This window comes from Podarcis raffonei, chromosome 4 (genome assembly GCF_027172205.1).
Source record: "Podarcis raffonei isolate rPodRaf1 chromosome 4, rPodRaf1.pri, whole genome shotgun sequence".
Taxonomy (NCBI): Eukaryota; Metazoa; Chordata; class Lepidosauria; order Squamata; family Lacertidae; genus Podarcis; species Podarcis raffonei.
The window spans coordinates 2552427-2568113 of record NC_070605.1 but is presented as its reverse complement, the minus strand read 5'-3'; the positions used below and the strand labels follow the sequence as shown (position 1 = coordinate 2568113).

Here is a 15687-nt window from a genome sequence, read left to right as displayed (position 1 = left end):
TTCTTGATTTATAATTTGAGAAAATTGAGTCTGCAAAGCTTTAATGTGTTTTTGTATCTGTTGGCTTTTAGGCTTTGATCTTAAATTCTTTTCTTTCTCTTTTATTTGAGAAAGAATTTTTTCCTTTTTTCACTTTGTATCTTTTTCTTTATAGCATTCTGTTGTATGAGGAAACCTCTCATAACAGCTTTACTAGCATCCCAAATGACTCTTGCTTCTACCTCTGTATTTATATTTAATTCAAATTTAATTCAAAGACTCTTTTAGAGTCTTTTGGGCCTTTCCCACCACCAAATCGTTCCTCAACAACCCATCATTCATCCTCCATCTGAAGGAACCCTGCAGATACAATTTCATTTCCAATAACACTACATTATGATCAGAGCATGTCCTAGGACATATTTGAATTTTTGATACCCTTGGAGTTAAATCTCTGGTAATCCATAAATAATAGGTTCTTGAAAATGTTTGGGAGGAATTTGAGAAAAATGTGTAATCTTTCCCAGTCGGATTTCGTAGTCTCCATATATCTGACAGGTCATATTTATCCACCATCTCAAAAAACAGTTTTGGAAGTCTGCCTGCATTTTGTACTTTTTGTTCTTGTGATTTGTCCATTAATGTGGAGACTACTCCATTCAAATCTCCCATCAATATTATTTTGTAATCCAAACATTCATTGAGCTTCAAGTCCAAGTTCCTAAAAAAGTCCACTTTTCCATCATTTGGTGCATAAATTCCCAATAAAAGATATTTGTCGCCTTGTGCTGTAATTTCAACCACAATGTATCTCCCTTCCTTGTCCTTAACAAAAGCTTGGGGTTCTATTTTTCTTTAATATAAAACACCACTCCTCTTTTTTTTACCTTGTCTGATGAAATAAAGTCCTGTCCGAGTTTTTTATTCTGTAAAATTTTTCTACGTAGTCTAGTAACATGGGTTTCTTGTAAACAAATTATATCCAAATTGTTTCTTGCCAAGGTATGGAAAACTTGACTTCTTTTTTCCAGGGAATTTAAGCCATTAACATTCCAGGAGTAAATTCTTAAAGACATCTTAATTTTTTAGGGTCCTTCAGCCCCTACAGCCAGAGAAGGGGAACTTTCCAAACCAAGCTCTTTTGCGTTTTTCTCCAGAAATCTCTCCTTCTCTCCTACAGTTCTGATTCTCTGTTTCCTCCCTTGAAATTTGAAGGAAAGACCCTCTGGGAATTCCCACCTGAAGAAGATATTTTCCTTCCTTAGGGCAGTTGCCAGATCTGAATAATTACTTCTCAAAGATAAAAAAATGTCATGGGACCTCTTTGAACAAGATCACCGCTTTCCCATCTATCTTTAAACTTTTTTTATAGTGATGTTCCAATATCATTATAGGGACGCAGGTGGCGCTGTGGGTAAAACCTCAGTGCCTAGGACTTGCCGATCGTATGGTCGGCGGTTCGAATCCCCGCGGCGGGGTGCGCTCCCATCGTTCGGTCCCAGCTCCTGCCCACCTAGCAGTTCGAAAGCACCCCTAAGTGCAAGTAGATAAATAGGTATCGCTTTATAGCGGGAAGGGTAAACGGCGTTTCCATGTGCGGCGCTGGTGCTGGCTCGCCAGTGCAGCTTCGGCACGCTGGCCATGTGACCCGGAAGTGTCTTCAGACGGCGCCGGCTCCCGCCTCTTAAGTGAGATGCGCGCACAACCCTAGAGTCGGACACGACTGGCCCGTATGGGCAGGGGTACCTTTACCTTTACCCAGTATCATGTCTCTTTGTTCCTTTGTTTTAAAAATCACCATACAGTCATGTGTGATTTTAGAATCTTTTTTAGGACCAAATCTATATGCTTTATCAATCCACAAATTCAATTCTTCTTTTGAGATCTCCCAGTAAGTTGAAAATTCCTCAATGAGCCAACCCTTCAAGTTATCCTGTTCCTTCTGGACCACTCCCCTCAGTCTCAGATGAGCCTCCTTCTCCTTTAATTCCAAAAACGCAATCAAATTTAACGCCTGCTGCTAGACAGTCTCTAAATCCCGAATTTTTACTGTTTCCAGTTGTGTAATTCTTTCCTCATGTGAGGTAATGTTGGACCTCATTGTCTTCAGGTCTTCTTTCAGTTCAGAAAAGTCACTCCTCAAATCTTGAATGGTTTTTTGATTCCCTCTTACTTCTGTTTTAATTTCCTGAAGAAGTTGCATTACTGATTCTTCAAATGTTGGTGTTCTAGATTCTCTTCTTGGTTTAATTTTTGTTCTTTCCAGTCTCTCTGACTTTTCTGTCTTGTCTCCTTTGTCACCCCCAACCATAGTTTTATTTCCCCCCCCCAGGTCAGCTACAGTCAAAAGAGGGAGACAATAGGATAAACAGACTGTTTCCCAGCTGCAAAAATCCCCACTCCAGAGTAAGAGTCTTTGCTCACCACAGTCTTTCAATCTAGTAAATATAAGTACAAGTCTTTATTTTCTCCTTTAAACAAGTCCCAAAAGTTTATTTCAAGTCTTTAACTTAGTTGCAGAGTTCCAGGTATTTGTTGAGCTCTGGCGGCTGTGGTTACTTTGTATTTTTCCAAAGTGGAAAACGAAAGTTGAAAGCTTCCATTCCCTTTGTTGCGTCACAATGGAGTCTAGCCTCCCCTCACCCGGGAGGTCTGCTTCCACAAAGAAGATACAACAGTTCAGGAAAAATCCCTAATTCTTCTGCAGGGAAATTTGTTTTTTGTCTTTCCCCCCCTTCCCCCTGCTAGAAAGGGAGATATAGGAAAGACTTGAAAGTTTCTAAAAGATGAGACTAAAGTTGCGGCTTTTGGTAACGTTAGCTGCTTTCGTTTTTACTTCAGTGAAAGGGATTGACCTCTGTTTTTAAATCCCTTTCCTTCCCAATTCAAAATTCCAAATGAAATCGTTTTACTCACGATTTCCAAGAGGGATAGTCCAAAAAAATTTTTTCCCTTGGAGGAATTGGCCGCTCACAATCGCAGGACTCAGAGCTTCGCGCTTTGAAGGAAGCGAATTGTTTCAATAGTGCCAATGTCTCCAACCCCGCTCTCACTCAGCCCTCTTTTTTAGAGCTTACGGGGAGCAGGGGAGTCGTTCCCGGCACCTGCAGGAACTCCAGGTCCTCAGAACGCTCAATCTGAGGGTTTTTCGGGGCGCCGCTGCGCTCTAGCGACTCTCCCCTGTCTTCGAAGCGCCGGTGCCCTTTCCACGAAAGAACTCCTGTCCGCCATAATCGGGCGAGCCAACCGGAAGTCTATAATGAAGGGTTTTTCTGACGTTTGAATGAATTCTTTGATGGGAAGTGAGATTGGAGCTCTTACTGAAGCTCTTTCCACATTCCACGCACTGATAGGGTTTCTCCCCTGTATGAATTCTTTGATGGGAAGTGAGATTGGAGCTCTTACTGAAGCTCTTTCCACATTCCACGCACTGATAGGGTTTCTCCCCTGTATGAATTCTTTGATGGGAACTGAGAGAGGAGCTCTGATTGAAGCTCTTTCCACATTCCACGCACTGATAGGGTTTCTCCCCTGTATGAATTCTTTGATGGGAACTGAGAGAGGAGCTACATGTGAAGCTCTTTCCACATTCCACGCACTGATAGGGTTTGTCCCCTGTATGAATTCTCTGATGGGAAGTGAGAGAGGAGCCAACAGTGAAGATCTTTCCACATTCCACGCACTGATAGGGTTTGTCCCCTGTATGAATTCTCTGATGGGAAGTGAGAGAGGAGCCAGCAGTGAAGCTCTTTCCACATACCACACACTGATAGGGTTTCTCCCCTGTATGAATTCTTTGATGCAAAGTGAGAGAGAAGCTATAAGTGAAGCTCTTTCCACATTCCAAACACTGATAGGGTTTCTCCCCTGTATGAATTCTCTGGTGGGAATTTAGAGAGGAGCTATGAGTGAAGCTCTTTCCACATACCACACACTGATAGGGTTTCTCCCCTGTATGAATTCTCTGATGGGAAGTTAGAGAGGAGCTACATGTGAAGCTCTTTCCACATTCCACACACTGGTAGGGTTTCTTCCCTGTATGAATTCTTTGATGGTAAGTGAGATCGGAGCTATTAGTGAAGCTCTTTCCACACTCCACACACTGATAGGGTTTGTCCCCTGTATGAATTCTCTGATGGGAAGTTAGAGAGGAGGTATGAGTGAAGCTCTTTCCACACTCCACACACTGATAGGGTTTCTCCCCTGTATGAATTCTTTGATGGAAAGTTAGATTGTACCTCTTACTGAAGCTCTTTCCACATACCACACACTTATAGGGTTTCTCCCCTGTATGAATTCTTTGATGGCAAGTGAGATCGGAGCTATTAGTGAAGTTCTTTCCACATTCAACGCACTGACAGGGCTTCTTTCCAATGAGATTTCTTTGATGGGAAGTGGAATGGGAGCTCTGACTGCAGCTTTCTCCACACTCCAAATTTTTATGTGACTTCTCCTTTCTGGGGATTTTGTTGTGGTCACCTTTGTTCTCAATTTCCAATTCATCACAATCTGCAATGGAGACAAAAAGGGATTAGAGCCTCAGGAACGAATAAAGAAGAACGGAAGGGAGTTCAGTGTGTGTTTATTACCTTTGTTGTTTGTCATTAACCAACATATTTATTATTAGATTCTGATGAGTTGTTGAATGTTCCTTTGTTTGATATAGAGTAGTGGCCAAAATTGTGGAAGCCTTTTTGGAAATAGTGTATTCCAGAGCTTTAATGGCTTATAACACCACTTGTTTTGGAGTAATATCATAAAATCATATATCAGTGGAAAAATAATTTGAGCAAGAACATAATGCAACAAAGTTCAATTAGCTGTATTCTATCAAAAATTATAGCCAAATAACCAGAAATAGGAAGCAGAAGCACTACTTGCTTAGGTTGACTATTGTTAGTGTCTTATGTGATTGCTATCAAGTTGGCTGGTTTTTTTTGTGTTCTTTCATTTAGAGAGTTTGCAGAACATAATAAAATTTTAAAAATGGCACAAAGAGTTGACTGGTTACCCAGAAAGAGATGTAAACTAATACTTTTAAGTGAACAAGGCTACAGTTATGAAGAAATTAGAAGAAAGATTGGGGAAAACTTAACCAAAGCTGGCCTTTCTATATTTTTGAAGAGGTATAAGAAACTCATTCACGGGGGGGGGGGGCGCTAGGGGGCGCATCGGAAGATGGCCAACAATACCATCTCTCCGGCTCACACAAGGTAATTAAGAAGCTGTTATGGGAGTATGCTGTTATCCCTCGTTACCCCAAGGGAATGGGGAACGCTGCCTTGCCTGCTGTGCCCATAATTCACCCCCAGATTCGAAAGGGGGTGAGGGCACTAGGCACAAAAGCCCTCGTGTGGGTCAGCTCTCCTGGACGCTGTCTCTGATCTGCGCAGCTAGTTGCGGGAGCTCAAAATAAACAATCAGAACAGAAGCAAACGCACATACTTCAAGCGATGATCGGGAATAAGGACTGCTAACTAAAGGGATCTCTGGGAAGAGGAGCGACAGGCTGGACTTAATAATAAATCAAGAAGAGGAATAAATCAAGAAGAAGATTCATCAAAGGATCGGTATGTCGGAGCAAGACTGAAAAGGAGGGGGGAGAAAAACTTTTCTTTTTTTGTCTTATGTGAGTGCCCAATAATTCCCCTCCCCCCAAAAAAGAATTGTTGCAATTACTGATCACAAGCAGCAGAAATAAGAACTGTGTGGAAATTAGTTACTATGCAAGAACGTGGCTTATGGGAGCATCGGGAAACGAAAGTAAGTCCTTTGTGATGCAGTTATAAAAAGAGATTTATCATGGCAGGCTCGCCCGCAGGAATCCAGGGGGAGGAGGACTATGGCTGTTACTATGTTGGAGTGTGGGTTCGGCCTAGCAGGGCCCCCTGAGAAAATTTATGAGCGGCAGGCCTGGGGAGATCAGGACAGACTGTCGGAATGTTTTGTACGGAGGTGTTGAAATGGCGCCTGTCTACTTTTATGGCTCTTGGATGAGTGTAAAATCATTTACACTGAAGTTGATTGCAAGGACTGGTCTAAATGCTAGAATTCTAAGGAAAAAGCCATTGTTCTCTCTCAAGCAAAGGTTGAAAAGATTAAACCCATGTTAACTGGAGAGCGGAACAATAGGATAGGGTTATTTGGAGCAATGAGACCCAAATCTCCTTGCTTGGTAGTGATGGCATGAAATACAGGAGTAGAAGAATCAAAGAAGATTTACATCCTACATGCATTACACTGACTGTGAAACACCCAGCTAGTGTTATGAATTTGTGTCATTAATGGGTGTCACGGCTAAAAATTGGCCACTGTTTCTTTAATGCTAAAAGAACCAAGTCAGCATGAGTCAGTGGCCTACAATGACTCATGCAACCTTTCACCAAATTGTACCTGTATATATAGAGTGGTCAATGTTAGTGTTGGGTGTGCGTTGGTTGGTGAAATCTGGTAGTGTTGATGTGTGTACAGTTGGTCGGTTGTTTTGCAGATAAAGACTTTTAAGAATAAAAGCAGAAAATACTCTGCAAGGGCACTCTTCTTGTGGACTCCTTTATGCCGACAAGGGTCTGAGGACCAGGCTGAGGAGACAAAGGAAGTCAGGTCCTTTGCATTTTCAGACACTGACAATGGAAATGTAAATACATAAATGAAATACTTGAGCCCAAACTGAAGCGTTCTGCATGTGATCTTTCCCCATATATTGAAGCATTTACATATGTTTGTATAAATATTTGTTTATTTAATTATTTTATATTTCAACAGAATTCAGCTCCATGTCATGTTGCTGCTGTGTGCAAAAGGTTGTTTGAAGATAATAATATTCCACTGCTTGAATGGCTTGGGAATAGCCCAGACCTTAACCCAACTGAAAGTCTATGGAGCCGACTAAAGAAACTTCTTAGTCAGAAGCAACCCAGCAATAAAGCCTAATTAATAGAGGCAATAATTCAGTCTTGGTGTCACATTATTACAGCTGCAGAACTAAAAAACTTGGTTCACTCCATGCGAAGGCGTTGTAAGGCCGTTATTAAAGCTAAAGGTTACCAATGGTTTCACGTTTTTTCTTTATGACTACTGTTCTAATAAATACTCCTTCATAAAATTTCTTGCATTAAATTCTTCATTAAATTATCTTTCCATTGCTATATAATTTTATGGTATTATTCCAAAAAAAGTGGTGTTATGAGCCATCAAACCTCAGAAATGCACTTTTCACAAAAGGTATCCACAATTTTGGCCACTAGTGTAAGATGTTCATTTTAAAGTTAATGTACTTTTTATATGGGATCAGATTGTTATTATTTATGTTTCATGTTTATACATGTGTTGGAAGCAGCCCAGAGTGCCTGGGATAACCCAGCCAGATGGGCAGGGTATAAATAAAAATACTATTATTATTATTACTATTATTATCTTTTTTTTTATAATATTTTTATTAAGCAATTTTTATATTCATACAAACAAAACATACATAAACAAACAATGGACAAAAAACAAAACAAGAAACAAGTACCATTTCATGTCCTAATTTCTTAAACCTTTCTTCTTCGACTTCCTCATGCCTCCCGTTTCTGTATTCCAAATTCTATTCAATTGTTCAGCAAATCTTCCCTTATTTTGCTATAAATTTAAGCTAATCATCCTTATTCTCCTTGTCTTAACCATTACTAATAGTAACCATTTACTTTAGTCCAACATCATTCTAACTGTCATTAATTTTGTAATATTTCTTTAAATAGTCCTTAAATTTTTTCCATTCTTCTTCCGCTGCATCTCTTCCCTGGTTTCGGATTCTGCTCGTCATTTCTGCCAAGCCCATGTAGTCCATCACCTTCATCTGCCATTCTTCCAGTGTGGGTAAATCTTGCGTCTTCCAGTACTTCGCAATGAGTATTCTAGCTGCTGTTGTGGCGTACATAAAGAAAGTTATATCCGTCTTTAACACCCCTTGACCGACAATACCCAAGAGAAAGGCCTCTGGTTTCTTATTAAAGGTATATTTAAATACCTTTTTAAGTTCATTATAGATCATTTCCCAGAATGCCTTAATCTTCGGGCACGTCCACCAGAGGTGAAAGAATGTGCCTTCCTTTTCTTTACATTTCCAACATTTATTATCAGGCAAATGGTAAATCTTTGCAAGCTTGACTGGGGTTATGTACCACCTATAGATCATTTTCATAATATTTTCTCTTAAGGCATTACATGCCGTGAATTTCATCCCGGTGGTCCATAACTTTTCCCAATCAGCAAACAAGATGTTATGACCAATGTCCTGAGCCCATTTAATCATACTTGATTTAACCGTTTCATCTTGTGTGTTCCATTTCAGCAGCAAATTGTACATTTTTGACAAATTCTTAGTACTGGATTCTAACAATTCAGTCTCCAATTTTGATTTTTCCACCTGGAAGCCAATTTTACTGTCCAATTTAAACACTTCATTTATTTGATGATAGTGCAACCAATCTCTCACCTTCCCTTTTAATTTTTCAAAACTCTGCAATCTCAATTTGTCCCCTTCCTTTTCCAGAATTTCCCAATATCTTGGCCATTTCGACTCCATATTTAACTTTTTAACTGCCTTAGCTTCCATTGGCGACAACCACCTTGGAGTTTTATTTTCCAGCAAATCTTTATATCTGACCCAGACATTTAATAGTGCTTTTCTGACAATATGGTTTTTAAAACTTTTGTGCGCTTTAACCTTGTCATACCACAGATATGCATGCCACCCAAAAATATTGTTAAAACCTTCCAAATCCAAAATGTCTGTGTTTTCAAGAAGCAGCCAATCTTTTAGCCAGCAGAAAGCTGCCGCTTCATAGTACAATTTAAAGTCTGGCAGGGCAAACCCCCCTCTTTCCTTTGAATCCGTTAATATCTTAAATTTTATTCTGGGCTTCTTGTCCTGCCAGACAAATTTAGATATATCTTTCTGCCACTTCTTGAAACAGTCCATTTTATCCATTATTTGTAATGCTTGAAACAAAAACAACATTCTTGGCAATACATTCATTTTTATAACTGCAATTCGGCCTAACAAGGAAAGCTTCAAGTTTGACCAAATCTCCAGATCTTTTTTCACTTCTGTCCAAGTTTTTTCATAATTATCTTTAAATAAATTCACATTCTTAGCTGTCATATTCACACCCAGGTATTTCACTTTTTTAACCACAGTCAACCCCGTCTCATTCTGAAACCTTTCTTTTTCAATCTGTGTTAAATTTTTCTCCAATACCTTAGTTTTTAACTTATTCAATTTAAATCCTGCCATTTGACCAAACTCTTGAATTATTTCCAAAACTCTTTTCGTACTAGCTTCTGGCTCTTGTAAAGTAAGTACTAGGTCATCTGCAAATGCTCTCAATTTGTATTGTTTAGCTCCGACCTGAACCCCTTTGACCAACTGGTCCTTCCTAATCATATTAAGCAAAACCTCCAGGACCGATATAAAAAGTAATGGGGAGATAGGGCACCCCTGACGTGTCCCTTTTTCAATCTTGAACTCTTCTGTAACCACATTATTTACAATTAATTTTGCTTTCTGTTCAGAGTATATTGCACTTATACCATTTTCAAACCCTTGGCCTACCCCCATCCCCCGGAGGTTCTTCAACATGAAACTCCAAGATATATTGTCAAAGGCTTTCTCGGCGTCCACAAATATCAAAACAGCCTTAGTATTTATATTCACTTCCAGCTTCTCCAAAATGTCAATTATATTCCTTACATTATCCGACAAATGCCTTTTCGGGAGAAAGCCCGCTTGGTCCCCATGAATCTCCTCCATCAAAACTCTTTTCAATCTCTTTGCTAAAACATCAGCAAAAATTTTGTAATCCACATTTAGTAACGAGATGGGTTGGTAGTTCTTAAGTTGGGTCTTTTCAGTCTCTGTCTTTGGTATAAGTGTGATGTAGGCCTCCCTCCACGTGTCTGGTGCCCTTCTCCCCTCAATGATTTCATTGCAGACTTCCTTCAAAGGTTGTATAAGCCCTTCCTTCAAAACTTTGTAATATTTGGAAGTCAATCCATCCGGTCCAGGTGATTTGCCCAGCGTCGTGTTTTGAATGGCATCTTCTATTTCCTGTGCTGATATCTCCTGGTTCAAAATTGTCTTACTTTCCTGCGAAATCTTTTTCAGCCCATTTTTCTCGAGGAATTGTTGTATATCTGTTTCTTTCTGCGGCCCTTGTGTATACAGTTGTCTAAAGTAGCTCTGAAAACAGTTCCTAATTTCCACTGGGTTGCATATGTTCTTTCCCTCCACTTCTAAGTTTGTTACCGTGTTGAGTTTTTGTCTCTTCTTTATTTGCCAAGCCAATAACTTGCCACATTTATCTGCAGATTCAAAAGTCTTTTGTCTCATTTGTTTAATTTTCCATTCTATTTCTTGATTCATCAGTTCCATATATTGTGTTTGGTACAGTTTAATTTCTCTCAAAATCTCTTGCGATTTTGGCTTCAGTCTTAATTTCCTTTCCCCTTCTTTTATCTTTTCCAAAATTTTCTCTTTCCTCTCGTTTTGCTTTCTTTTCTTTAATGTATTTTGTTGTATCAAAAACCCTCTCATCACGGCTTTACTTGCGTCCCATACTATTCTTTTTTCTACTTTAGTCCTTAAATTGATTTCGAAATAATCTTTCAGAGTTTTTTGGGCCTTTTTACAGATCTCCTCGTCTCTAAATAAGGTGTCATTCATTCTCCATCTGAAGGAACCAGTTGTTGTTTGCTTCATCACCATCTTTACTGCGTTATGGTCGGAGAGAGTTTTTGGGCAGATTTCCATTTTCTTTATATTCGACGCCATACTGCTAGTCACCCAAATTTGGTCAATCCGAGTCCATGTCATTTTGGCTTCAGAAAAGAAGGTTCCCTCTCTCTCTAATGGGTGTTTTGTTCTCCAAATGTCAATCAAGTCCATATTGTCAGTCATTTCAAAAAAAGTTTTTGGTAGTCTTCCATCTTTTGTAACAACCTGTCTTTGTGCTTTGTCCATATTTGTTGAAACTACTCCATTCATGTCCCCCATCATGATTAATTTGTAATCCATATAGTCCATTAAAGTCTCATGCAACTTCTTAAAAAATTCTGCTTTCCCTTCATTTGGTGCATATATTCCCACTATCAAAAAATTTTCTCCTTGGAATTGAATTTCAATTGCCAAATATCTTCCTTGGTCATCTTTAAAGATTTGTTTCGGTTGCAGATTTTCCTTTGCATAGATCACCACTCCTCTCTTTTTTACTCTGTCTGAAGATATAAATTCTTGTCCCAGTCTCTTGTTTATTAATAATTTTCTGTGTGCTCTTGTCACATGAGTCTCTTGTAGGCAAATCAAGTCCAATTGGTCTTTCTTTAGAGCATGAAATATATTTTTCCTTTTTCGGGGATTGTTTAGACCGTTACAATTCCAGGTTAGAAGTTGCAAAGCCATGATGGGGTTACTTGCTTCCTCCTACAGCTCCCAGTTGTTGTTCGTCTTTTGTCGGTGGTTCTGTGTCCGTATCTAGTGATCCCTTGCTTGAAGGGTGTCCTTCTCCTGGATAGGTCTCTTTCTGTAGGTCTTCTTCGTGTTCTCCCAGGAACTTGTCTTTATCACTCACTGTTTTTATTCTTCTTTTCTTCCCCTTGTATTTAAAAGACAGGCCTTGGGGAAACTCCCACCTGAATAGTATGTAGTTCCTTTTCAGCAGTGTCACCAAATCCTTGTAAGGACCTCTTGCATCCAAAATACTTTTGGGAATGTCTTTAAAGATCTCAATATAAAAATCTTCAATTCGAAGGGTTGTTTGGTAGTGCAGGTTCAATATTTTATCTCTCTCTTCCTTGGATCTTAAAGTTATCAGGCAATCTCTGGGTCTATTCTTCCTCTGCCTTATTCCCAACCTAAATGCACTCTCTATCTTGAACTCTTCTTCTTTCAGCTCCTGCTTCCAAAAGTCAGAAAACTCCTTTGTCAAGTAATCCACCAAGTTATCTCCTTCCTTTTCCGGCACAAGTCTGATCCTCAAGTTCTTCTCCTTGCGTTGCATATCCTGCATAGAAAGTGCCAGTTCATACTCATCTAGTTTCCTGTACACCGGTGGAAATTTTTCCTCGGCAGCAGTAGCAATTTCCTTAGCTTCCTCAGCTATCTTTCGTGTTGTGGATGAATCTTCCAGTAATTTCCCAATTGCTTCTGCATTGGAGTTCACTTTGTTCCCGAGGTCAGTTATACTTTTAGTATTTAAATCAATTTTCCCAGAGATTTCTTCAATTTTCTTATTTGTTTCAGCACCTTGCTTCTTTAATTCCTCTAAAGAATCATTTATTTTCCCCAATGCCTTTGCAAACGCTTCCTCAGAAGACATTGTTTTCACTTTTACCTTTGTGACAGCTGCAGTTCCCGAGGCCCCTGATACAGAGGCCCTTCTTTGCATAGAAAGATCAGCTTTGTATTGTCTACCAGATCTCAAAGTTGTTTCTTGTGAATCTTCTTTCTGTTTACCATCTGCCATAACAAAGTCTTTCACTCAAGGTCATTCCCACACTCTTAAGCTGTCAGTAGGAAAAAGTTCTCAGGCTTTAAATTCACTTGTTGCTGAAACTGTTCACAAATCCTCTAGAGGGCGTAAAGTCAGTTCTTAAACTTCAAGTTGTTCCCACACCTTCCAAAAGGCAAAAGCCCTCCTAGTCCCTTTGTTTGTAAAAGATCCAAATCAATAGTATCCTGCAGATAACTTACTGTGTAGCTAAATAGAATGTTTCAAGTTGAGAGTAGCCAAAGTCAATATTATAGTTACTTTTTAACCTTTTTGTAGCGACCGTCCTTAACCGGTTCCTTTCCTCCAGCAGTCCGACCCCCAGGTAGAGGAGCAGCGGTAAACAGTTCAATTTATTTTAAAACAGGCAGGAAATCCCTTTACAATCTTCTTCCCCCCCCCTCCTGCCTTCTGGGGAGGGAGTTCTTTACTTGGTGTTGGATTTCTTAGCTCGCAAACTCTCCTGTCAAAAGTTACAGCTTAAATGCCTTTCGCTTTAATCTTGCTGCAGAACGGAAAGCAGACTTCCTTTTTAGTGCTTGTCCGTCTCGGTGCCCAATTTCTTTAATTTTAGCGTCCAATTTTAATATAAGCTCAGTCCTACTCACGGAAAGTTGCTCTTTTTTAATCCGAATTCTCAGGAAGAAGTCAGCGCTCTCCGCTAATGGCGACGCGGCTTCGCTTCGCAGGCTGGGTGAAAACGACTCTCAGCACCGCTCCACACACCCTCCGCTGATCCTTAGCCTTTAAAAAGGCTATTTCACAACGTCGGGGGGGCGCAAAGGTGCCCGCCGAGTCTCCAGTTCACAGGCTACGCGCCTGTGATTTTTGAGGGTCCTCGCTCCGCCGTGAGCTACGGGACCCGAACCCGCGAAGCAGATCTCTCCCGGAGCTCCGGGAGAAATCCGCCATTAAGCGCTGGCGCTAACCCGGAAGTCTTATTATTACTATTATTATCATCACTGCTATTACTACCTGAGATTCAATAAGCCTGGCTCTTCTCTGGGACGGATTTTATTTGGCCCAGTCATGGCATCCCCTCCATCTCCAATTCCAGTCATCTCTTTGGTCAACCCAAGACTGATAGCAACAAAAATAAAAACAGAAAACCTGATAGTAGCTGCTTATCTTTCCTAACAACTCTGAAGCTGACATTTGAGATGGCCTGGGCAGTTCAGACCAGCCGAATCGTGAAGAACTAGAGGGAAATGGTTCACAGAAAAAACTGCAACTTGCTGTTTCTTGTGGGGGCGTTAGGTTCCCAGGTGTTGTAGGGGGCGCTGTTGAGCTCTGTGAAAATATATGAGGTTTGTCACATAGAGGTATTTTTTGAATTTCCAGTCAGATATGACAATCCCACAGGGAGCCTTACCAAGAGAGGCCACGATCCCACAATTCTCCTCCATGACGTCCTTATGCAGAGCTCTCTGGTCAGGATCCAGCAACGCCCACTCCTCGTCCGTGAAATGAACAGCGACATCTTCAAAGCACACTGGCCCCTAAAAGAAAAAGGGAAATATCTTCCTCTGAGACAGCAGATATATGATCTGCTACACAATGCTCTGTGGTTTCCTCCCTGTTAATTGCTGTGTTATTTCAATAGGATTGCTTTGCTGTACATGTTAATTATGGATGCTAATTTTAACACTTTAATTGAATTTTTTTTTTTCCTGCTTTTAATTACGGGTATTCGTCTTTGTGCAAATAGGTGGTACTCCAGCTTATGTTTTCCTTGTTATTCTGCCTACACAAGCATTCCAGTTTCCCCAATGGAAGGATCCACTTTCTCCTCTCCTCGTGAGCTGTTCTGGGAAGGTTCCCTCCCAATGCCCTACAGCCAAATTCAAGGGGTTCATGGGAGCATGGAGAAGGGGAGGATTGGGGGCAGGCCCCATTTTGCAGAAGATGGGGCTGGTTAAGTGAATGCTGGTCACTATTTGTTCTCGTCTGTCCACTGCTTAGAAACCAATTTTAGCATTCAATGATCAATTTAGAAATAAAATAAGCCTAGTTTGGATGTCCATCTGTCTTGGATGATCTTTCAATGCAGGCGGTTGGACTTGATGACCCTTGGGGTCCCTTTCAACTCTAGGATTCCATGAAAACTGCAACTACAGATGAATCCTACTGGTGACATTCAGAAGGCTGGTGTCAGAGTTATATGGGCAGGAAATCCCACAGTACACAGCTGGAGTTCACACTTTCTTAGCAAGAACACAATATTCACAGACTTGGCTGAGTTTCGGGCCTCATGAGAACAGCAGCTCATTCCCTGAGGCTCTTCCTCCACAAAAGCAGTTGCAAAGAGTGAAGGCTCCCGGCTCCCCACAGCTTTCTAAGTCCCCTCCTCTCTCGAGCTTCTTGCAAGCAATTGAACAGTGCGCCAGTGTGCAGCCTGCCTTTGCTCCTCCATTGTCAGATGTCTCCTGGCTCTGAGAGACAAGCAGGGAGGGTGGCTTCTGGCAGAAGGAGAGGGAGCCCCGGGGGCTCCTCCTTCTCCTGACTCACCTCTGTCTCTCGACCTTCCTCTCCCACTCACTTCCTTCCTCTTCTGCCTCTGATTCTGCACTGCATTCTGCCACAGAGTCTCCCAGTTCACTAAGCCCTGTTACTTCTTCTGCTTCTGACACCTCCTCTTCCCAGGCTTCTCCCTCTTCTCCATCTGACCGCTCATCCTTCCTCCACCTCCACTCCTTCGGCTCTGAGCCATCTTCCCTTCCTGGTTCCCCAGCTGCTTCCTCCCACCACTCCTCTGTGCCCAACCAGTCCATGACATTGCTCCATCCCCCGGTCTCTGTCCCCACAAGGCAGCTTCCCCTGACCTGATCTGGTTCCACAGCCGCTGCTTCCCTTCTGCCCCCACAAAAAGGCGGATAAAGAGGTTTTGCCGGCATCATTCTGTCACCTGCAAGAGAAAAAGCGTAAGCAAGACGCCAGGAGTGCCTGCATCTCTCACAGGTGAAGCAGGACATCTCTAACTACAGATGGGCTTTGAGAAAGACTAACCTGCTGAGTGCATTTCGATGTTTGTGCCCATTTCATATGTTAGTTGTGCAGAAATTCATTTCCCCTCCTCTGGACCCTTGTTCCCAACTGTTTCCCCCCAAACCTAGATGAGTTGGAAAACCAACAGAATGAGACCAAATGGAGTAAAACCACCTTCCTCCTTACCCAGTGG

General features: G+C 41.2%; 2 protein-coding genes across 2 annotated transcripts in view; both read right to left on the bottom strand.

Moving 5' to 3' along the window:
* Positions 1–15687, bottom strand: part of LOC128412161 (zinc finger and SCAN domain-containing protein 31-like) — a 56967-nt gene that overhangs the window by 20722 nt on the left and 20558 nt on the right. The window lies entirely within an intron of this gene.
* On the bottom strand, positions 1744–15528 carry LOC128412304 (zinc finger protein 501-like). Its single transcript, XM_053385209.1, has 4 exons — positions 15516–15528; positions 15332–15414; positions 13882–14008; positions 1744–4488 (listed from the first exon to the last, which is right to left on the bottom strand). Exons 1-4 carry the CDS (start codon positions 15526–15528, stop codon positions 3146–3148), a joined length of 1566 nt encoding a protein of 521 aa, XP_053241184.1. The 3' UTR covers positions 1744–3145.

What these genes read in the sequence shown, in the direction of transcription:
- LOC128412304 (XM_053385209.1), bottom strand. An exon ending in CGGCTGTGGAACCAGATCAG is followed by an intron (nt 14,009 to 15,331) that starts GTCAGGGGAAGC and finishes TTTTTCTTTTAG; the next exon opens with GGGCCAGTGTGCTTTGAAGA. An exon ending in TGGGATCGTGGCCTCTCTTG is followed by an intron (nt 4,489 to 13,881) that starts GTAAGGCTCCCT and finishes TCTCCATTGCAG; the next exon opens with ATTGTGATGAATTGGAAATT.